The following is a 24,608-nucleotide window of genomic DNA, read 5'->3' on the forward strand; positions in this document are numbered from 1 at the left end:
ATTCATTGTAAATACTTTTTTTTCAACAACATGAATAGCAGCTATATACATGAACTTCAACAGATGGAGTACACAGGAATCAGACTGACTATATCTGTGGAAAGAGGAGATGGAGAAGCTCAGTATCTTTAGTCAAAACAAGGCCAGGAGCTGATTGTGGAACTGACCATCAGCTGCTCATATGCAAGTTCAAGGTGAAGATGAGGACAATTAAAAGAAGCCCATGAGAGCCAAAATATGATCTTGATTGTATCCCTCCTGAATTCAGAGACCATAAAAGAATAGATTCAATGTGTTGGACACCAATGACTGAAAATCAGAGGAACTATGGGATGATGTCAAGAACATCATCCATGAAGAAAGGAAAAGGTCATTGAAAAGACAGGAAAGGAAGAAAAGACCAAAATGAATGTCAGAAGAGACTCTGAAACTAGCCCTTCAATGGAGAGTATCTAAAGAAAATGGAAGAAATGACAAGATAAAAGAGCTGAACAGAAGATTTCAAAGAGCAGCTTGAGAAGACAAAGACAATTATTACACTGAAATGTGCAAAGACCTGCAGTTAGAAAACCAAAAAGGAAGAACAAGCTCAGCATTTTGCAAGCTGAAAGAACTGAAGAAAAAGTTTAAGCCTTGAGTTGCAATACTGAAAGATTCTATGGGCAATATATTCAATGATGCAGGAAACATCAAAAGAAAAGGGAAGGAATACATAGAGTCACTGTACCAAAAAGACCTCATCGATACATTTCAGAAGGCGGCATATGCTCAAGAACCAATGGTATTGAAGGAAGAAGTTGAAGCTACGCTAAAGGAAGTAACAAAAAACAAGGCTCCAGGAATTAATGGAATACCCATTGAGATGTTCAACAAATGGATGCCCTGCTGGAGGCACTCACTCACAGTTATGCCAGGAGATATGGAAGACAGCTACCTGGCCAATTGACTGGAAAAGATCCATATTTGTACCCATTCCAAAGAAAGGTGATCCCTTTCTTTGTGGAAATTATTGAACAATATCATTAATATTACATGGAAGGAAAATCTTACTGAAGATAATTAAAAAATGGTTGCAGCAGTATACTGACAGGAAACTTCCAGAAATGCAAGCTAGATTCAGAAGAGGACATGGAATGAGGGATATCATTGCTGATGTCAGATGGATCTTGGCTGAAAGCAAAGAATACCAGAAAGATGTTTACTTTTATTGACTTGGCAAAAGCATTCGATTGTGTGGATCATAACAAATTATGGCTAATATTGAGAAGAATGAGAATTCCAGGACATTTAATTGTGCTTACAAGGAACCTGTACACAGACCAGGAAGCTGTGGTTCGAACACAACAAGGGGATACTGTATGGTTTAAAATCAGGAAGGGAGTGCGTCAAGGTTGTATTCTTTCACCGTATGTGTTCAATCTGTGTGCTGAACAAATAATTCAAGAAGCTGGACTATATGAAGAAGAACGTGGCATCAGGATTAGAGGAAGACTCATTAACAACCACGATATGCAAATGACACAACTTTGCTTGCTGAAAGTGAGGATGACTTGAAGCACTAACTGATGAACATTAAAGATTACACTCTGCAGAATGGATTACACCTCAACACAAAGAAAACAAAAATCCTCACAACTGGACCAATAAGCAGCATCACAGCAAACGGAGAAAAGACTGAAGTTGTCAAAGATTTCTAATTACTAGGTTCTACAATCAACACCCACAGAAGCAGCAGTCAAGACATCAGACAACGTATTGCATTGGGCAAATCTGCTGCAAAAGACCTCTTTCAAGTGCTGAAGAGCAAAGACGTCTCCTCGAGGACTATGGTGCACCTGACCCAAGCCATGGTATTTTCAATTGCTTCATGTGCATGCGAGCTGGACAATGAATAAGGAAGACTGAAGAAGTGTCGATGCTTTTGAGCTGTGGTGTTGGTGAAGAATGCTGAAAGTGCCATGGACTGCTGAAAGAACTAACAAATCTGTCCTGGAAGAAGTGCAGTTGAAATGCTTCTTGGAAGCAAGAATGGCCAGACTTCATCTCACCTACTTTGGTCATGTTGTCAGAAGGGACCATTCCCTGGAGAAGGATATCATGCTTGGTAAAGTGGAGGATCAACAAAAGAGGGGAGGACTCTGAACAAGATGAAATGACACAGTGGCTACAAATATAGGCTCAGGTATATAGCAGGGATCATGGAGCTGGCACAGGACCAGGCAGTGTTTTGTTCTGCTGTGGACAGGATTGCTGTAAGTCAGAGATGACTTGACAGCATCTAACAACAACATATGCACGTCAGAGCTGGACAATGAGTAAAGAAGACCAAAGGAGAGTTGATACTTTTGAGTTGTGTTGGCAAGGAATACTGAAAGTACCATGGACTGCCAAAAGAACTAACAGATCTGTCCTGAAGAAGTACAGCCAGAATGCTCCTCGGAAGTGAGAATGGCCAGACTTTGTCTCACCTACTTTGGTCATGTTGTCAGTAGGGACCATTCCCTGGAGAGAGAGATCATGCTTGGTAAAGTGGAGAGTTCAACAAAAAAGGGGAAGGCCCTCAACAAGATGGGTTGACACAGTGGCTGCAATGACAGGTTCAGGTACAGCAAGGATTGTTAGGCTGGTGGAGGATGAGGCAGTGTTTCGTTCTGTCGTACATAGGGTCACTATGAGTTGGAGATGACTCAGTGGAACCTAACAACAACAACAAATCAGATTTGTGCCTATTCTAAAGAAAAAGTGATCCAAAAGAATATGGAAATTACTAAACATTATCATTAATATCACACACAAGTAAAGTTTTGCTGAAGATAATTAGAAAACGGTTGCAGCAGTACATCAACAGGAATTGGCAGTAACTCGAACCAGATTTAGAAAAGAATGTGGAATGAGAGATATCTTTGCAGATGGATATTGGCTAAAAGCAGAGAATACCAGAAAGGTGTTTACCTGTGTTTTTTTTATTGATTATGCAAAGGCATTAGACTGTGTGGACTATAACAAATTATGGATGACGTTGCAAAGAATGGGATTTCCAGAACACTTCATTGTGCTCATGCAGAAGTTGTTACATAGACCAAGAGTAAGTCATTCAGACAGAAAAAAAGAGATACTGCATTTGTTAAAATCAGGAAAGGTATGTGTCAAGATTGTATCCTTTTACCTTACTTATTCAATTCTGAGCAGACACTCAGAGAAGATGGGCTATATGAAGAACGTGGCATCAGGATTGGAGGAAATTCATTTACAACCTGTGATATGCAGATGACACAACCTTGCTGTTGAAAGCGAAGAGGACTTTAAGCACTGATGAAGATAACAGACTACTGATTTCAATATGGATTACAGTGCAACATAAAACAAAAATCCTCACAACTGGACCAATAAGCAATAATACCACGATAAACGGAGAAAACACTGACGTTGTCAAAGGTTTCATTTTATTTGGGTCTATAATCAATTCTGGAAGCAGTAGTCACAAAATCAAAAGACACTGCATTGGGCAATATGCTGCAAAATACTTTCTGAAGTTTTCAAAAAGATGTCACCTTGAGGACTAAGATCCAAGTGATCGTATTTTCAATAGCTTCACTTGCATGCGAAAGCTGGACAATGAAAAAGGAAAACTGAAGAATTGATTCCGTTGAGTTCTGGTGTTGTGAAGAATACTGACAGAAGAATCAATCTGTCCCGGAAGAAGTATAGCCAGAATATTCCTCAGAAGTGTGGATGATGAGACTTTGTCTCATGTACTTTGGGTATGTTATCAAGAGGGAACCAATCCCTAGAGCATGACATCATGCTGGTAAAGTAGAGGGCCAGTGAAAAAGAGGAAGACCCTCAATGGAGACGGACTGACACAGTGGCTGCAGCAATGTGCTCGAACACACCAACGATTCTGAGGATGGTCCAGGATCAGGAAGTCCTGTGAACAGGGTTGCTAAGGGGGAACAAACATGAGGGCACCTAACAACAGCAATAACAAAGGGCCAAAAAGGCTCTCTGATAATCACTTGATAGGACTTTTTTCTTTTAAAAAAAAACTAGTCCTCAGAAAGTATGACCTGAAATGTTCTAATACATGAAACTTTTCCCCAAACACAGCTTTTTATAATTATTATCACAATCATTAATTAAGGTCCTTTCCGGCATCCCAGAATCTGAGTTGGAAGGCATCTCAGAGATGACTGAATTCAAACTGTTGTGAAGGCAGAAGTCCCGCCAGTAGTATCCCTGGTAAGTGGCTGCTCAGTATCTTCTGCAGGGAATGTTTCCATTGTAAAGTGCCCAATGCTATTTTTTAGGCAGTTCTGGTTACTAAAAAGTTCCAAAGTTCTTCATTATAGTAAATGCATATACATATTCCTTCCCATATTTTCTATTTACTAATCCTTATTTTATTTTCTAGAGTTACCAGAATAAGAATCCTCCCCGACATCCCCCCTTTTTTGAAAAAAAAAAAACAAAAAAACATAGTAGTCCTTGGAATATATAAAGACAGTGACCAAATACATAATTGCAACTTGAGTGTCTAACTAAGGACCAGAAATTCTACTGGGAACTTTATATACATTTTCTTTAATCTCATGACAACTTTTATCCACATAAGTATTTTACCCCTAATTTGATAAGTGAGGAAGCTGAGAAGGTGAGAAATTTGATCTAAGGTCAGACAACTGGTTAAGTGGCAGGCTTTGAATGTGCATCCATTTGACACCAAATGTGAGAGAAAAGGGGGGAAAAAGACTCTCTTAGTTTGTTATTCTGCCTCTTTCCATGCTATTCTTAAGAAGGATCATGGGCTACTGCCTCACATCAAATTGGGTTGGGCTAACCAAAACCCAAACCAAACCTGTTGCTCTTGAATTGATTCCAACTCATCATGACCCTACAGGGCAGGGCAGAACTGCACCCCAGGGTTTCCAAGGCTTCAGATCTTCACAGAAGCAGACTGCCATATCTATCGCCCATGATCATATATGCTGGCACAGGAAATTTCCTAGTTCAACCAATTTTATATGCCCATAAAAAAAAAAAAAAAAAAAAACAACAACAACAACAACAAAAAAAAGAAATGAAGTTCACTGACCAGGTATAACTTACTCCTAATTAAACCATTCTGCCCATTACTTAACATTACTTCTCTAAGAAAACATACACTAGCCTTTTAAATTATCTATTCGGCCTAACATTAACCTAACTGGACTTTAATCTGAACAGTCAACTTTCTTTTTTTGAAAATAAGAACAATTTTTACCCACTTGTCTCATACTTTTTGCTCCCTTTTGTTTTTCAAACTTCCTGCTGCCGCCTTGCGAACTGTTTGAAATACAAATTCCTAGGGTCCAATCTTAGATCCAGTGAATTAGAGGACCTGAGGAAGTGTTGTTTGTGTTTGCCCCTTTTCCCTTTTCTTAACTTTTATTAGGAAATAATTTCAAATTTACAAATGTTGCAAAATAAAAACTGTAGAAAGATTACTTAGGTACCCGTTAGTCAGATTAATCTATTGTTAACATTTTATTCCATTTGCTTTTCATTTATTCTCTATATCACACATATATGTACTCTGTGAACTACTTGGGAATATATTACATATGTCATGGTCCTTTACCCCTAAAAAATTCAGTGTATATTTCCTAAGATTAGGAATATTCTCTTCCATAATTTTAGTTAAAAATTTTATAAATTTGCATTGATAGAATAATCTAATCTACCATCCACATCCCAATTTTATCAGCTGAATAATAATGTCCTTTATAGTATCTGTCCCCCTCTAATACAGCACATGGTCTAGGATCAATTATTGTATTTAGTTATCATTTCTCTTTAGCCTCTTTTACTCTGGAACATTTCCATAGTTATTTTTTTATCTTTTATAATATTAGTAATTTTAATGAATATAGTCCTCCACTGTTGCTGTTGTTGTTGTCAAGTCATCTCTGACTCATAGTGACCCCTCCTTGGGTTTCCAAGGCAGTATCACTATGGAAGTAGATTAATCAATCTTCCTTCTGAGGAATGGCTGTGGGTTTGAACTGCCAACCTTCTGGTTACCAGTCAAGTGCCTTAGGCACTATACCACCAGAGCTCCCAGTCCTCCACTACAATGTCTTTATTTTGTTTGCTGTTTTCCTCATGATTAGATTGAGGTTATATAGTTTCATCCAGAATACTGTTAAGAGATGCTGTATCCTTCTTAGATTATCAGACACTTTGTAAATATATTGCTCAACTTGTCTACTTCTTTGCCTTTTTAACTAATAAATGGTTAGTGGAGATACCATTTAAGTTCATGCAAATATGCTGTTCCTCAAAATTTTCTCTAGATTTAGCATTCATTGATGATTCTTGCCTAATTCTATCTTTACCATGATGGCTGTAAAATGATAATTTTCCAACTCTAGCTCTAATACCTGGGCAATCTACTTCTGTAATGTTATCGCCTCAGAAAACCAAGGAGGGGTCGTTATGAGTCGAGTCCGACTCGACAGCAGACAACAACAACAACAGAGCTCTAATCCCAGTCTACTTAATTAAATTCTACCAATTTCATATGCCTATTAAAAAATAACCCAAAAAACAAGTAAGATTTATTCATCAGTGATTGCTCACTTCTAGCAAATTCTAGAAGGCTGAAGTCACTGCGCTATTTTAAACCTAGATGAATTTTGTGAACTATGTGGAGAATATTTATCTGTTTCCTCAATGTGGTTGGAATGTGCACTGCTACACTTTTACAGTATCTTATCTTAGCCTCTACTTTGATCTTCCTGATCTCAAGCTGTCCTGCACCTATAGGTTAACAGAACTCCATGCAGCTACACCATTCACGGACATCCAGTATTATTTTATTTTTCCTCCTGATGTGTTTATAATTTTTAAACAGGGTGGAAGAGATAATGATTTGGTTTGAGGTGCCTATGGGACATCCATCTGGAGATGCCCAATAAGTAGTTGACCTTTTTTTTTTTTTTTAATTTAACTGATTTATTACATTATTTGATTATTGGTAGATTTTTTCATAGTAATTAAAGCTTCATGCTCTAAAGTCAAACTGTTGTGGTTAATTGTTGTTGAGTCTATTTCAGCTCATGGTGATCCCATATATTATACAGCAGAACTGCCCTAGTTGCCCAATGGTTAAGCACTTGGCAACTACTAACTGAAAGATTGGTGGTTCAAACTCAAGCCATTCTGCAGGAGAAAGCTGTGGCAATCTGCTTTCATAGATTATAGCCTCAGAAACCTGAGGCAGGGGCAGCTCTATTTTGTCCTATAGGATCATTATGAGTCAAAATTGACTTGACAGTAATGAATTTGGTTTTGGGGTATTTTAATCGTCATTATTATTGTTATTATTTTTAAATTCACCAAGATTTATTGAGTACCTACTATATATGTGCAAAGGCTGGAGGCAGACCCACAGGCAGTTGACTCTTGAATCTCTGTACTAGTTTCTTCATCCTTCATATGAGTATAGTATTAGCTACACCTCATAGGATTTTTATGGAGATTAAACAAGCCAATACATGCTAGGCAATTAACAAATGTTAGTTATTCTTATAATGAGCTCTGGTGGCACAGTGCCTAAGGCATTTGACTGATAACCAGAAAGTGGGCAGTTCAAACATTTCATTCATACACCAGCAACTCCATGGAAGGAAGATGGGGCAATCTACTTCCATAAAGATTTACTGCCTCGGAAACCCAACACAGGTCACTATGAGTCAGGATCGACTTAATGGCAGTGAGTTTGAATTTTTTTGAGTTACTCCTACAAAGCAGAATTCCTTTTATCAATAAAGTGACAAAATGCATTTGGTAGAGATTCTCACATGCTACTGAATAAACTTTCAACTTCTTCAGGGTTATCTACCATTTGAGAACTATATGAACTCACTACAGAAATGAGGCAATAAAAGTAAGTCTATTATATGCAAAAAACCTGAGACAATTTCTAAGTGCCTAAAATGTTTTTTTGTGAAAACAATAATCATATTGTTGTTATTAACAGTGATATTCTTCAAATAGCTATTTTTGAACCCACTTCTCATTCCTATGACTACACATTTTATTAAGGCTCCCAATGGCTAGTTTGAGGACTATCAAATTCACTATTAAAGACTGCATACTTTATAGATAAATGGATGCCTGTTAATATCTCCTTTGCTTTTAAAATTCAGGACACTTATTCACTGTCACTCTAAAATATTCAACAGCAACAAGAAATCATGATACTTACTTCATCCCTATAAAGTGGGCTAGTGTAATACATTATGTCCATTGCACTGCTGTTCAACATATCCCTTAAACCTCGTACTTTGTCAGGAGTAATAGAATCAACAGTGTCTACAAAAAAAAAAAAATAAAATAAATAAACTTACAAAAGATCTCCGTTTAAACAAACTGTGAAAAAAAATTACATTCCCTGAGTAAAAACTCTTTATGTTAACATTTGAATAGCTCTGAGTCTAATAGATCTTTCCTTCTTAGAAATATTTCAGCCAAAAACGGTAAAAGACCACCTTTGGTACTTGTATCTGCTGTAACATTTTTTTCCAGTTTGTGGCTAGTCTTTTATTCTTCTTACGATGTTTATTGATAAAGAAAGGTTTTTAATTTAAATCTCATCAAGTGCACCCGTATGTTACTTTAGAGTTGTGCTTTTCACGTCTTGCTTAAAAATTTCTTCCTTACCCTGAAATTATAAAGATACTCTCCTACATTTTCTTCTAAAATTTTTCAAGTCTTAACTTTCACATTTATGTCCTAGATTTATCTGGGAGGTGGGGTAGGGATCACTTCCATTTCTATCCCCTATAAGGATGCCCAGTCACCCAGCACCCTTTATGGAATAAGCCACCTTGTTACTAATGATCTATCTATAATGCCAGCTCTGCCACATATCAAGTTTCCAAACTATGCAGGTCTGTTTAGGGACTCTTTAGTCTGGTGCACTGGTTTCTTTGCCTATCCCTTTACTAATACTTAACTTTCTTAATTACAAAAGTTAAATAATACAGGTCTATCTCTCTAGCAAGACAGGCCTTTCCTTTCCACCCCCCATTTTTTAGTGTCCTGGCTTATTTTTAGCCCTCTGCACTTCCATAGTTATTCTAGAATCATCATGTCAAGTTGCATGAAAAACTCTATTGGGAATCTGGAATTGCATGGAATCTATAGATCAATTTGTGAGAATTAACATCTCTAGGATAATGAATTATCCAATCTAAGAAAATGATATATTAATTTCAGTTGCATTTAATGTTTTTTAATAGTTTCCTTCATTTTTAACATAATTATACATCTTTCATTAGTTTTCTAAGGACCTTATATTTTTTTATGCTACAATTAGGGCTTCAAACTGGTTCATTCCGGTTCAAGTCTACCTTTGCTGGGAATTTGCATTTCTACCCCAGATAATATTGAATTCTCTGGTAGCATAGTGCCAAAGCACTTGACTACTAACCAGAGGGCTGGTGGTTCAAACCCACCAGCCACTCTTCGGAAGGAAGGTTGGGCAATCTACGTCCGTAGTGATACTGCCTCGGAAACTCAAGGAGGGGTCGCTATGAGTCGGGTCTGACTCCATGGCAAATAACAACAACCACCTCAGATATACTAACCTGAATCTACATTTTAGCAAGATCCCCAGGTCACTGTATAGATCCCACGATATATAAGTATCATTTACATAATAGCCAGGGCTAAGAATATATCTTTTCAAAAATGGCATTTTGCTTTCTGTTAGCACACAGAAATGTAATTACTTTCATATATAGATATTCTATTTCACAACCTTGATAAACTATTAATTTGAATAATTGTATAGTCTATGTAGACAATGATAGAACTTGCAAAAAAAAATTAGATCTTTTTCAGTCCTTATAAACATAATTTCTTATGTTCCTGCACAGGCCAAGATTTCAAATACAATGTTTAAGTGATGATACAAGTAGACATCCATAGCTTGTCCATTTGTAGCCTCACTAAAAATGTGCATGATGATGTGTGTTGTAGGTATTTGTTAGGTACATTTCATTATTTTTAAAATTTATACACAGTAAAATCACCTCTTTTTAATGCATATGTAGATTAACCATTATCATGATCAGGATACAGAACAATCCCATCACCCTGAAAAACTATATGCTGTTCCTTTGAATTCATGAACTATCCCCATCCATTAACCACTGAAAACCACTGTTCTCTGCTCCTATAATTTAGTCTTTTTCAAAATGTCTTTTAAAAATCAGTGGGGTTTATAGTAACAACCCCTTTTTATTTCCTGATGCTGGTCATCTGTGTCTTCTCCTTTTCCCCCTTGAATATTCTTTCTATAGATTCATCAACTTTACTGGTATTTTCAAAGAACCAGCTTTTGGTTCATTTACTTTCTCTATAGCTTTTCTGTTTTTAATTTAAGAGATTTCTGCTCTCTATGGCTGTTCTGGTTACCTAGTGCTGCTCTGACAAGAAATATACCACAAATGGGATGACCTTAACAGACAGGAGTTTATTCTTACAATTTGGAGGCTTTAAGTCCACGTTCAAAGTGCCAGGCTCTAGGGGCTAGGTGAAAGCCCCTCAACTTCGGGGTCCAGCTCTGCCTCCAGCTCCCGGCCCACTGGATCTAGAGGTGTTTCTTTACTCAGACAGCTGCTGGCTGCTGAGGCTGAGAAGCCCCAAGGTTGACAAGTAAAAAGGCACAGTCCCGGTATTATCAAACCACACGGCAGGCCATTAACTTAAGACCATTGTAAGTCCCAACGTCGGCAGAGCACAGCAGGCTGCTGAACGACGACACGGCCGAGCACGCCAAAGGCTAGAGCCCATTCCCAAGGCTTCTCCTTATATACAGGAAGCAGACACATCGCAAAGGCAGCTACTCAGCTGCTTGTGGTAGATCCCACCATGGAGCTGATTGCTAGTCTCATCATGGAGAATAATTACCACCAGCTGCCCAGCCACTCAACCAGGCCCAGCCAAGTTGAAACACAAACGTGACTACCACAATGGTTTTCTTCCTTCTGATTGCTTTAGGTTTATTTTGACATATTTATTTTTTTTCCTGATTTCTTAAGGTTGAAGCTTATTGCTTTGAAACTTATTTTTTAAAAAACATAAGCATTTTATACTATATATTTCCTTCTAAACAGTGCTTTAGCTGCAATCCACAAAGGTTCATGTGCTGTATTTTCACTTTCCTTCAGCTCCAAATATTTTCTTTCCAGTTTTCCTTGTAACTTTTTTGACCCATGGATTATTGAGAAGTGTGCTATTTCGAGTACATGGAGATTTTCCAGCTATTGATTTCTAGTTTAATTCCAGTATCATTAGATAGTCACTTTGCATGACTTCAATTTTTTAAGCTTTATTAAGGTTGTTTTATGATGCAGTATTGTGGTGGGTGTTCCTCATGCACTTAAAAAGAATATGGACTTGGTGGTTTTGGGGTGAAATATTCTACAGATATCAATCAGACCTAGATGGTTGACTGTGCTGTTCAGTGCTTTTATATCCTTGCTAATTTTTCCTATTATTGAGGAAGGAGTGTTAAAATTACACTATGAGAATTATGAATCTGTCCATTTCTTCATTCAAGTCCATCAGTTTATGATTCAGTTACCTTGAGGCTCCATTATTAGAAGCAAATACATTTAGGATTGTTATGTTTTGTGGTGAACAGATCCTTTTATAATAGTATCTTTTTTATCTGGTAAATTTCTTGGCTTTGAAGTTCACTGACTAACCACTTTTGATACTCTTTTTTTCCTACAATAATTGTACTGTCTTTAATTTTTTTAAACACATTAAATATATCTTCTGTATCTGATAACTCAAGATACATGGACTTTGCAGATCAGATTATGAAGTTTGTAGTTTCTATCAATTCTTACTCATAGTGACTTCTTTTCTTACGTGTTCAATGAGTTTAAATTATGAATTCACATTCCTTGAAATCTGTGAGGCCTGAGTTTAACGTATTCTTCAAGAATCTGTGCTTCCTTCTGCCAGGTGCCTAACCATCTGGGATCATTTTTAAGTTATTTGGCTTTCTCCCTCCTAGACACAGGTAGAAAGACTCTGGCACAAATCCAAGTAAAAGCAAGTTTGTCATTAGGAAGTTGTAGATATTTTTCTATTCTTTCTTGTCTCCCTGAGATCCAGGACCAAATGAAGCATGTATCTTTTTTTTTTTTTTTTTAAATACTATTTTCCTTTATTATTTTGGAAACTATGTACCTGATGCATGGACACAGGGCTGAGGCTGCATTCTCTGAAGCACATACTTTACTGTCATCCATTATGGGATGGATTTTTTCTCTCGGACACCACTGAAGCTGTCACCTTACAGGCATCCTGGTATTGTACTGGGGTCTCTAATTCGAATTCTGAACATGCCTGGCCACAGGCTCTGGCTTTTGTTTCCTGTGCTTAAGGTTTATTAAACCCAGACCCTCGGCGGGGGGGGGAAATTTTGGGGCTTGCTTAACTCTCTGACATACCACTTTGAATTTTATTACTTTCCTACAATTTCAATCTTAAATGGAAAAAAGAATTTTAAAAAATAGTTTACCCAGTATTTTTAGGCAAGGTGATACACAAGAGGTATCTCTGATCATGTGTTCTGAAATGTTTTCAGAACTGGAAGTCCCTGATGTGTTTTTGACTTAGGCAAAATTCTAACTGTGCAAAAATCATTCAAAATGGAGACCAATGTTCACTGCAGCATTTTTCAGGATAACTAAAAGGAGGAAACAACCTAAATATACCTCAGCAGATGAATGCATACATAAAATTTGGTATAAATATATATATGCACAATGGAATATTACTTATCTATAAAAAGAAATGAAGTCCTGATACACACCACAACATGGATGAACCTTGAAAACATGCTAAATACATCAGTAACAAAAGGACAAATACTACATGGTCTCACTCACATGAACTAAGCAAATATACTAAGAAATAAAAAATTATTAGTGTTTACCAGGGGTGAGAAGTAAAGGAAAAGACAGTGTTTTTGCTTGGGGGACATTGAGTGCATATCAATAGAGGAACGATATTTTGGAACAAGATAGTGATAGAGGCTGTACAATATAAAGAACATAACCAATGCCATTGAATTGTACATGTGGAAAGTGTTGAACCAGTGACTGTTATGGTGGGTGTATATTTTCACTACAATTAAAAAAAAAAAAAAAACATTTACAATGGGACAAATGCATGAGTCAAGAGTGTCAGTTGCATCTCATCAAATCCAAATGACAAATTACAATGAGTGAAAAAAAATTGCTCTAGACCAAAGAAGAGGTGTCAGCAGCAACAGTTCAAATGTAAAGTTCTGGTATAATTAAAATTAAAATATTATCCTTTGGGCTTTTCCCATATACCCAGATAAATTTGATAGGCTCTCAGAAATATGGACAAAATGAATGACTGAACATTTAATAAAATCCCTGAGTTTATAACTTTAGATTTAAGCTACTGACATAGAATCTTAGAACTGGAAGGATCCTTGGAAATCATTCAGAGACACAGATTAGCACTGTGATGGGCTTTGGAATCATAAAGACCTGGATTCTGCCTATTAGGTGAGCTGAATTCACTTTTTACTTTCAGTTTCCTCATCAGTAAAATGGAGAAAATATATGATAGTTTTGTGAGAAGATTAAACAAGATAATCCATGTACAACACACAGCAGAGTGCCAAGCACACAGTAGAGGCTCTACAAACGGAAGCTGCTAATATGTCCAGTAGAACGCCCTCATTTTCCAGATAATGTAAATAATTAACCTAAATGTTCTATTTTAATGGTTTTAGTATTTAGAGGACACAAATTTCTATAAACAGAGATGCATATTTTGGTTGATACCAACTCTGTAAAGAATGAAACAAAAATGATCTTATTTAGATAAATATGTACAATTTCTCTATGCTAGATTATGATTCATCAACCCAGGGAATGCAAGAGCCAAACAATGAACAAATAAACAAAAGAAAAGCTCTGAGACTTTATCTTCTAAATGTAGGGAAGAAAACATAAACTTACATGGAATTGTGGACTTTTTTTTTTCTTTTTACACTATTAACAAATTATTTTTCTGTCAAAAGATTTAGAAAACATTTTGGTCACTCTTCATTACTTCCTTGCCCTCAAAAAAAAAAAAAAAAAAATCCACAAAAGACATCCATGAAAATAGTGCTATCTATGAAATCCATACAGTGGTCCAAAATGACATAAGTAAATAAAATTATTTTTTAAATCAATCACTTATTATTTTCTTAAATAGTCTAGAACAAAGAATGAGTATACCTCAAGACAACTAAATTGAAGACATTTTGCTCCCAGTGAGTAAAAAGTGTTTTCTAAAATTTTCCATATTACCTTAGTAAAAGTTTGCCATTGACTAAATCATTCAATTTGAAACAAAAGGTACCTCCATCAAGAGTCAGTTTTGACCGCCACTCAACAGGTAAGAATTCAACATGTGTTGCATGCTTGGAGAAATGCTTTTCTTCTATCTTCCTTGCAGCCTCTCTCATCCTAAAAAAATAAAAACAAAACTTTTTCAGAGTAATTTAGTATATGAATTTATATAGTATTAAATTTCCTCAATCATAACACTTCCATTTGTTTATAGCATCCTACTTTGTCCAATTATATTTCAATTACTACTACACTATGCAATAGTTTGCAGCACTTGATAACACTCATTTCAAAGTTATTTGCCATACAGGAATTTCACATTTTTTAAGCTTCCACAATATATTCTAAATAATTATAGATATGATTTTTTTTTATTATAAACACTTTCAAATCTATACAAGAGTATAAAGAATAAATAGCATAATGAACACATATGTGACATTACCCAGCTCCAAATATTGGCAAGTCATAGCCAGTTTTATTTCTATCTATTGTCCTGGTCATTCTCTGCATAATATGTATTTTTAAATTTTATTTTTTTACATTAGAATATAGCAAAATTGATACACACACCCTTTTTTGGTGTCAATTACATGCATTACAACCACAGTCCAAACCAGTTCTTCCCAGTTCAGTTGTGGCTGATGAGTCAGAACTGGAATGGACCCTAATTTGTACAATGTGGGTGTACCAAACAATAACTGGACTAGGAAAAATTATGGGTCAATGCCATGCTAGAAATTTAATCTTGCTCCTAGAAAAGAATGCAGCATGTACACTGAACAGCAAACAAATCTTTGGACGCTCAGAGTTGGAAACAGCGGTGCCTGGCTGAAAGACAGCGGCTGACTGTACTGCTTTGCATGTGTCATCCTCCATAGCCCTGGCAAAAAGCCAGTCTCCAGCACAGCCTCCTGAAAGCGCTCATTATGCCTTTTCTGAGTCTCTCATTTCAGGGCTTCAATTTGTAGATTTTTCCCATTCCGGTTATTGTTCTGGTATGCCCTCATTTTACAAATAAGGGTCTGTTTCAATTTTGCTGTGTTAGCCATGCCTGAACTGGTCTGAAGCCCTGATTTTAACATATGTATATATTCGTGGTTACCATCAACACAATCAAGACACAGAACAGTTCCAACATTCAAGAATACTTCCTTATGCTCTCCTTTTATTATCATATTTCCCCCCATAATATTTTAATTCCACGCATCATAATATTTTATGTGTAAATAGTTTAGTATATACAAGTATGCATCACTGGGCAGCGTCAGTGGTTTGAACCTACCAGTTGCTCCATGGGAGAAATGACTTGGTAATCTGCTCCTACAAAGATTAAAGCCTAGGAAATCCTATAGGGGAGCTTAGCTCTGTTCTTTAGGGTCACTGTGAGTCAGAATTGACTAGATGGCATGTAACAACAACAACAACAAGCGTTTCTCAGAGTCTGACTTTCATTGACTGCATCCCCATGGTATTATTTAACATATTCCTTTGTCCCTTATTTCCTATAAATTGGTACTGAGATCTATGGACTGGATGAGATTCGTATTTTTTCGTATGTTGAACGAATCTTGATTCTGGAAATAAATTTCACTTGGTCATGCACTTGGTCATGGTATATAATCCTTCTTTATACGTATTTTGCTAGATTCAGTTTGCAGGTACTTTGTTGAGGATTTATGCATTTATATTCATAAGTAATACTGGTCTATAGTCTTCTGTGATGTCTTTATTTGATTTTGGTATGAGGGTACTAATTGACCTCAGAATGATCTGGGAAATCCTCCATTACCTAGATTTTGGAAAAGTTTGTGAAAAACTGGTGTTTCTTAGACATTTGATAGAATTTGCTATGAAGCTATCTAGGCTTTTTTTTTTTTTTAAAATTGGTGTGGCAGTTTGATTATTGATTTTAAATCTTTACTTGTCATAGCTCTATTTAGATTTTTTTGTTTCTTTTTGAGTCATTTTGGTACTCTGTCTTTCTAGGAATTTGCCTGTTACACCAAGTTTATCTAATCTGTTGGTATATAATTGTTCGTAATATTGTCTTATTATCCTTTTATTTCTGTAAGGTTGCTAGTAATGTCCCTTCTTCCATTCCTAGCTTTAATAATTTGAGTCTTTTCTCCTTTTTTTAATGTCACTCTAGCTAAAGGCTTCTCAATTTTATGAATCTTTACAAAGAACTATAGTAATATACGGGAGCTCTGGTGGCGTAGTGCCTAAGGCATTTGACTGCTAACCAGAAGACCGGCAGTTCAAACTCACCAGCCACTCCTCGGAAGGAAGACTGGGCAACCTAATTCCGTAGAGATACCGCCTTGGAAACCCAAGAAGGGGTCGCTATGAGTTGAAATCGATTCAACAGCAGTTTTTTTTTTTTTTAAATAGTAATATACAGAGATCTCCCTCATTGCTTTTTACAACTTCATAGTACCCCATCAAATGGATAGTAAGTATAGCTTACTCAACCATTCTTTTATCAATGATTATTTGGGTACTTTTGTATTATAAATAATGCTGTAATAAATAGCCTTATGCATATACATACATACATACATATATACATATATGTGTGTGTGTGTGTATATATATATATACAATATATATATATATTTGTAATTTTGCTGATATTATCTTTGAGACATATTCCTAGAAGTATTAGGCTTGCTGGGTTAAAAACAATGCATATGTAATCTTGACAGATAGTTATATTCTCCTTCACTTCGTTTCACCAGCAGTATGAGACTGCCTATTACCTACAGCTTGGCTGAAAGAGTATGATGTCCAACTTTTGAATATTTTGCTACTTTGATAGGCAAGAAACGGTATCTTGGTGTAATTTTAACATACATTTTGTGAACAACGTTGAACATTTTTTCATATTGTTAGGGGACATTTGGCCTTTTTCTTGGCATTAATTGTTCACATCTTTTGCCCATTTTTCTACAGAGTGGCTAGGCACTTTTTCCTTTATAAGTTCTTTATATATTAGAGATAGTAATCTTTTATCTGTGATACAAAGTTGCAAATATTTGTCCTTTCCTTTTCTTTGCCATTGTATGCACTTTAAAAAATGATCCATATTATCAATATTTTCCCTTATTGCTTCTGGATCAAGTCACAGGACAGTTTTCTCTATTCCCAAGGTACTGAAGAATCGCCCTCCTATCCCAATTGTTAAACTCCTAGTACCTGCGTAGTTTCAATTCTTACGTTTAATTGAGATCTGACTGATATTTACCCTAGTGTGAGGGATGGGTCCAACTCATTTTTTTTTTTTTTCATATGGCTATCTAGTATACCAACCCTATTTGTTAAAATGTTATCTTTCCCTATCTCCATATCCAACATATCTTAAAAGGCATTATTTAAAAATATGAATACGTTTTACTGATTGTATAGCCCCAAAGTTGACATTTAAAAAGTCTAACTAAACAGATTCTGAATTGCTGAAAAGAATACCTGCATCCTTTATTGTCACAATACAATGATAGTCCAAAATCTGCTTGAGGTTCAGACTCCAGACCTCTTTATTACCCACAAAGCCTAAAGTTCCTTGTTCACAGCAAGTACTCCAACCATTGTTCCAAATACACTTTCTAAGCTTCCCTGCCATCATTTCAAATGCTCACTTTTGATGAATATGAGAATATGCAAGAAAGAACATACTGAAGATTTCTAATATTTTACTACACACTTATTCATTTTTGATTGCTGTAGAATATTTACATATTTCATTGTGTTATAATTATTAGAAAGTTGTATATGTGATATTGAAAGAATTGATACACACAAAAAAGGTCATTCAGTTTAGTGGTATTCAACTAAGGGCAATCCCCACCTCCAAAAAAAAAGGGGACATTTGGCAATGTAAGGACATGTTTTTGGCTGTCACAATTCAGGAACTGTTAGAAGTGAGAATGGCCAGAGTTCATCTTACCTACTTTGGTCATGCTGTCAGAAGGAACCATTCCCTGGAGAAGGATATTATGCTTGGTAAAGTGATAGGTTAGCAAAAAAGAGAAAGACTCTCAAGAAGATGGATTGACACAGTTGTTGCAATGTTGTACTTCAGCATAGCAAGGATTGTGAGAATGGCGTGACTGGGCAGTGTTTCGCTCTGTTGTACACATGGTTGCTATGAGTTGGAATTGACTCAATGGCACCTAACAACAACAACAACAACAACATCTGCAGCTAGTGGGGAGAGGCCAGGGATGCTGCCTGTGAAACACTGTACAATGTACATGACAGACCTCCAAAACAAGGAATTATCTGGCCAAAAATGTTAACAGTGCCAAGGTTAAGAAATACTGATAGTGCTGAGTTATAAACGCAGAAATACTGTATTACCTTAAAACAGTATCCTTTTCCAGGGCAAACTCACACAATCTTCAATTCCACAGGATCACTATCATAACTATGAAATAGTCACATAAGTAGATACTGATTAGGCAATTAGATATGTTCCTGAGTCACTTGGTTGTAATAACTGGAGGAACTATTTTTTAAAAAATAGAAAGGGGAAAAAGGGCAGAGGAGAGAAGATAATGAGGGAGGAAGAGAGACAGCGTGATTGACTGACTGATTTGTGGCTACATCCCCAAATCTGCCTTCTCCAAAATGGTAAAATATATTTCCTAAGTTTGTAAGTCTTGACTCCATGAGAAACAGAGACCAATGAGGGGAATGGAAGAAATGAGAAAAAGGGATGATTTTAAAACACTATACCTCAGAGTATGGCTTATTATGCAGCTACACTGCCATGCACAAAATTGGTGGCACAGTGGTTAAATAATTGCCTGTTAACCAAAAGGTCTGCAGTTTGAAGCTACCAGCAGCCGATCCGCAGAAGAACGATTGTAGCAGTCTGCTTCCATAAAGATTTATAACCTTGGAATGCTACGGGGCAGCTCTACTCTGTCCTATAGGGTCACCATGAGTCAGCATCTATTCCATGGCAACAGGTTATAAGGTTACTACACTTACATGCTCTCCTGTTGGTCAATGCATGTTTAATTCATATTTTGAAGAGGGAAGGGAGAGAGTAATAGCACCTGAGAATTTCTGTCCAATTAAGGATAAATAGGTCTGAAAAAATAAGTCTTTATAATTCTCAGTCAGAAAAAAAGCAATTGATAAACATAATAGTTCTATGAATTACATACAGAGAAAAGGGAGGGAAATAGAAATCATGAGTAATAATCTCCAAAATATGTATTTTTAAACCAAAAGGCAAAGTTCAGAAAAGCATGTACATTATGCCACCTTTTGTGTAAAAAAATTTATAGTTGCCTGAAAAAACTCTGGAAAGGTATAAAATAAATGAATAACACTGTTTTGAAACACAAACATAAAGGGTAAATAGAAGAAGTTGGCAACAGGCATGGAAATGAGGCTTTCAATCTAGACATTTTTATATTTTATTTATAAAGAATGTGAATGATTACCTATTCAAAAAAATAAGCTTTTTGACATTCTTGTCTGCTGTTGTCTCTCCCACTCTTTTTGTACTTACAGAGTTATGCCTTCTTTCTTTTTAAAATTCCTTTGCTATCATTTCTAATGAGGTTTCAGGAGGGAGTAAGATAAGTTTATATGTCTGACCTGCCATGTTTAACTCAAAGTCTCTTTACACTCTAAAAATCATAGTTTTAAAATCACTGATTTATGGAATTACATATATAACTTCAATGAAGATTTATCTTACACTGAACTCCACAATAAGTAACTCCAATTGGATTACAAATATATTCATCCCTCCAGTAACCCAATTCTGATATTCCCAGAAAATTGTCTATAAGCTTTCAACCTACGTAAATATAAACATGCTGTATTGGAACAAAAATGAAGAAAGTAAGTTTAATTATATTAGCAAATTTACTAAAATAAAATGAAAGGGAGGGAAAATCTTCTATTTCTAGGCATCTGAGAGATACTTTCAAGAGATCCTCAGAAAATAGAAGGTTGCCAATGGAGTGGGGTACGGTAAACCCTTATCTACTTGTTTATTTCAACTGCAGTCTTATCAATCAAATCAAAAGCATGAATGCTTCAGAATGGCACTGACAGGGACAAAGTGAATTTTATCTTCTTCATTGTCCTGCTAACCTAAGAATAAATACTAGAAAGTAGGAAAGGGTGGGAAATCTCCTTGATTTTCTTCTTACTAAGCAGAATTCCTTTTTGTTTGAATGGAAATCTCATGGGGAATTTTCTATCAAATTAACCTGACTCTAAAGGAATGATGGCAAACCTCCTTGTAGTATATGCTTGACTTTTTTTTTTTTTTGAGCCACCTTTCCTTCATTCACTGTACTTCTAATAAGTTGTTGACTTTTATGTGTGGTTGTAATGAAGGCTACTTCCACCTGATTAAAGGGTAGGAATATGACAAGTATGGCCAATCAGAAGCTGCATCATTGCCACACGGACAGACTCAGGCAGTGGAACTGACCCAATCAGTTACTGAAATCATAGACTAGCTGGGCCTTCTGGGAAGAAAAAGGCTTATTCTTTTTTTGGAACACAATGGAATATAAGATCTAGAGCCACTGTATCTGGAACCATAGGAGGTATCCAAAAATAACTTCAAAATGAAGGAGGGTAGAGCAGATAGGTAATGGGTTCTGATGACTTGTTTGAGCAGTCTCTTGAGTTACTAAATCCTCTTTTTGGCTTAGTTTTCCTAACCGAAATCAAATAGATACATTCTCTTTTATCAATAGCTCTAAATCTAGTTAACATGCCACCAAACCTAGTTCTCAGGTTCTTAGATATACAAGCAAAAAACTTGCCTTCTGACAGAAGAATATGAATATAATGGGAAATAATGTATAACTCACCAAAACATTAAATCAGGATCAGAGAGCAGAGATTCCTGTAACATGAGCTATGGAAACTGACAAGGATCAGGGTGGCCTGGCAGCCTTTGACAAAAGTTTTTTGCTTATTATTTAAGATGAATTATACTTCTATCTTATTCTTTCAGCTGGTATTAAGGATGTTACACTAAAAAGTCAAACAAACTCAACACTATTATTATAGAGATGTTGTTGAGGACATAGTGATGGTATCACATGTTGTTACATTCATCTGAAACTTGAGAAGAACCAGATAAACTACTTCTCACCTGCAACTGGTTTGTTTTCATCACATCATAAATCCGTAACTGATCAGAGTGTTCTTTATACTGGCTGCTAGCTCAGAGAGAAATTTGTAGAAATCTTAATATCCTAACATTCCCTTCTAACACAACTCTATATTTTCATAAAACACAGTCACACACAAGAATAATATCTTAAACAGTTTTTAGAATAAAGTTGAGTATAAATAAATCAATGAGGTAAATAACCTATCTGACGAAGCAATTAACTAGACAGGTTAAGCTGCCAACCAGCAATTTAATAAATTTTTAGCAAGATTCTCAATTTCTGTAGTTCAGATAATACAATACAAACTAAAAACTAGATCTTTTTCTTGTTTTCAACTTCATTTCAATATAAATTAATCCAGCAAGTTTAAAAAAGATTTCTCATTCCCTTCTCTAAACTGTTCATGTGTGTGTGCATATGTGGCGGGGGGTGATGGTGGTGGTGGCAATCAAACAAACAATAAAATCATCTAGATATAATTACTTTCAAAATTTGGTCCAGAAACTTGATCTATAACTTGAGAGATATAAAGTAGTTGGCACTAGAGAAACACAGTAGAATGATTACACCATTTATTACTACTTGCTACACTCTGGACAAAAGTTTGGATTCTAGACCAGATACAGAATGTATGCATCAAAGAACTCACATGGCTGTATTTTTAATAATTCTTCCTTGGTCCATTTTCTGCCCAATGCCATGCACAACAAACACAATATGGGTAGTTTGAGATGGCTTGTCTTCTAATGTGGCTTCTTCTACATAACCTCTATGAAGTCTGGTCCCACTACTTGATGCTGTAGAAAAATTACGATTCTAAGTTTACTATTTTAGTCTGAGAAATAATAGTATTTTCACAGTATGTTGAAAGAAGAAAAGTAGCAAAAGGAATATTAAGAATAACTGAGTGGGGAATAAAATTTGTAAAATAATATACATGATCAGCTAAGTTATAAAGTGCTAACCTTGACATGACAGCAAAGTCAGAACTCATAGGAAAAAGACAAGGAAGGAAGGACAAATTGAATATATAAAAAATTAAAAACTTCTCCATAAAAAAATACTATGAAACCAAGATAAAAAAAATGGCAAAGTGGGAAAATTTTTGTAAAACATGACACACAGTAAGTCAATCAACTACAAATTCAAAGGGAGCTTACTAATCAAAAAGGAAAAAGACAGTGCTCGCTTTGGGAGCACATATACTAAAAAGTAAAAAGATAATCATTCAAATAGCAAAGTGGATTATAGATATGATCAGATCATTCACAAAATAAAAAACACAACTGATTAATATACATATAAGACCTTTAAGCACATCTGTAATCAAAGAAATTAAAATAAAAAATGAGATAGTAAAAATTATACCAGACATAATAATAATAACAATAATAATAATAAATTGATAATGCTTTCACATCTTCTCCAGGTACCATTCTCTCATTTCTTTCAATCAACCCTCTTTGAAGGGCTGTCTATCCTCACTGCCTACACATCCTCACCCTCTACTTAAGCTTCAGCCCATGCCAATCTGGCTTCTGCTCCATCAATCCATTTAAAGTCATCAATGACCTCCAAATCTGATGGGAAATTTTTTCTTAACACTGTTTCAATTGATGTTTTATTTTCACATCACGGTTTCAGTTTGACTGCTTTTATGTTTTTAAAAGTATCCTGTCAGATCACTCTAATACTTAATTATTCATTGATGAATACATGTCAATTAAATCATCATAAACGTTTAAAAGAAGAGTAACTAATAGTAAGCTTAACACATATTTAAAATATCCTTTAGGAACTCTGGTGGTGCAGTGGTTAAAGCATGCAGCTGCTAACCAAAAGGTAGGGGGTTTGACCCACCAGTCACTCCGTGGGAAAAAGATTTGGCAGTCTGCTTCCGTAAAGATTTACAGCCTTGGAAACCCTATGAGAGTTCTACGGTCCTATGGGGTTGCTATGAGTTGGAATTAACTCGACAGCAGTGGATCTGGTTTTGGTAAAATATACTAAAAACTAAATTTATATTTTTGGACATATAAGAAAAATGATAATTACCTTTAGAAAACCCCAGTTTTTGAGTAACTGTTCTTGCAATTTTAGATGTTGTTGCATCACTATAAAGGTATACTTCATCAACACTGTGCCAGTCCACATGGTTTCGACTCAACTTGAAACTATGAATAGCTGTTACAAAAAGGAAAAACTAATTTGAAGGTTTCCAAGACAAACTTCATTTGTGTGAAAAATTATAAAACACAAATTTTTATATCAATATTATCTAATCCACTTAGATATTTAACTCAGTTCAACAGAAAACTATTTCATTGAAACACATATTTATGTGAAGCAAGTTACAGGTAGAACTTTATAAGTGATTAACCATGTTCAAGGAATGACAACTTGTTAAACATGGAGTGACTAAATTATCAGTACTTATCAGCATGACCACATTAACTAACATTCTAACCTGTAACACAAAGTCAGTATGTGTTCACAAATCAGTATTGATTCTTAAAGAAGTGCTTTTGTAGGTTGTCTGACAGTTCCTTAGGTTTAAGGGATATGAAGTAACTGATAGTTTTCAATAGCTTGGACCCAGAAACCTAAGTTTCATTTGTTCTATTGATTTTACTAGCTTAACTATATTCAAATATCTGTGAAAATTCTGCTCAAGACAAAGTAAGACTTAGAGGGGAAAAATTATCTTTAAACTGGGAAGAGAATAATCTAATTTATTAGAGTATGAGGCATTTTTAGAAGGGCTATTAAAGCTAATTATTACTGGGCTTTGCTCACCACAGCAGATATTTTAATAATAAGAAATTAAAGCATTTTTTTCCTATCATGACATTCAAATCAATATGGTTATTCATTTCTGTAACTGAGGTTGGGGTATGCTTTGTGAAAATGAGTTCTTAAAATAAATAAATAAATCCTTAGGAGGGAGCTCTGGTGGCGCAGTTCCTAAGGCATTTGACTGCTAACCAGAAGGCTGGCGGTTCAA

General features: G+C 35.7%; 1 protein-coding gene across 1 annotated transcript in view; it reads right to left on the minus strand.

Annotated features, from left to right (window-relative positions):
• Positions 1–24,608, minus strand: part of DDHD1 (DDHD domain containing 1) — a 96,690-nt gene that overhangs the window by 28,874 nt on the left and 43,208 nt on the right. Inside the window, exons 5-8 of the mRNA XM_042781984.1 lie at positions 23,660–23,788; positions 22,254–22,401; positions 14,455–14,561; positions 8,249–8,355 (exon numbers count right to left, since the gene is read on the minus strand). Coding sequence (XP_042637918.1) covers positions 8,249–8,355; positions 14,455–14,561; positions 22,254–22,401; positions 23,660–23,788 — 491 coding nt within the window. The remainder of the gene's footprint in view (positions 1–8,248; positions 8,356–14,454; positions 14,562–22,253; positions 22,402–23,659; positions 23,789–24,608) is intronic.

This window comes from Orycteropus afer, unplaced genomic scaffold (genome assembly GCF_000298275.1).
Source record: "Orycteropus afer afer isolate SDZICR_OR568_19922 unplaced genomic scaffold, OryAfe1.0 scaffold00214, whole genome shotgun sequence".
NCBI classification, from domain to species: domain Eukaryota; kingdom Metazoa; phylum Chordata; class Mammalia; order Tubulidentata; family Orycteropodidae; genus Orycteropus; species Orycteropus afer.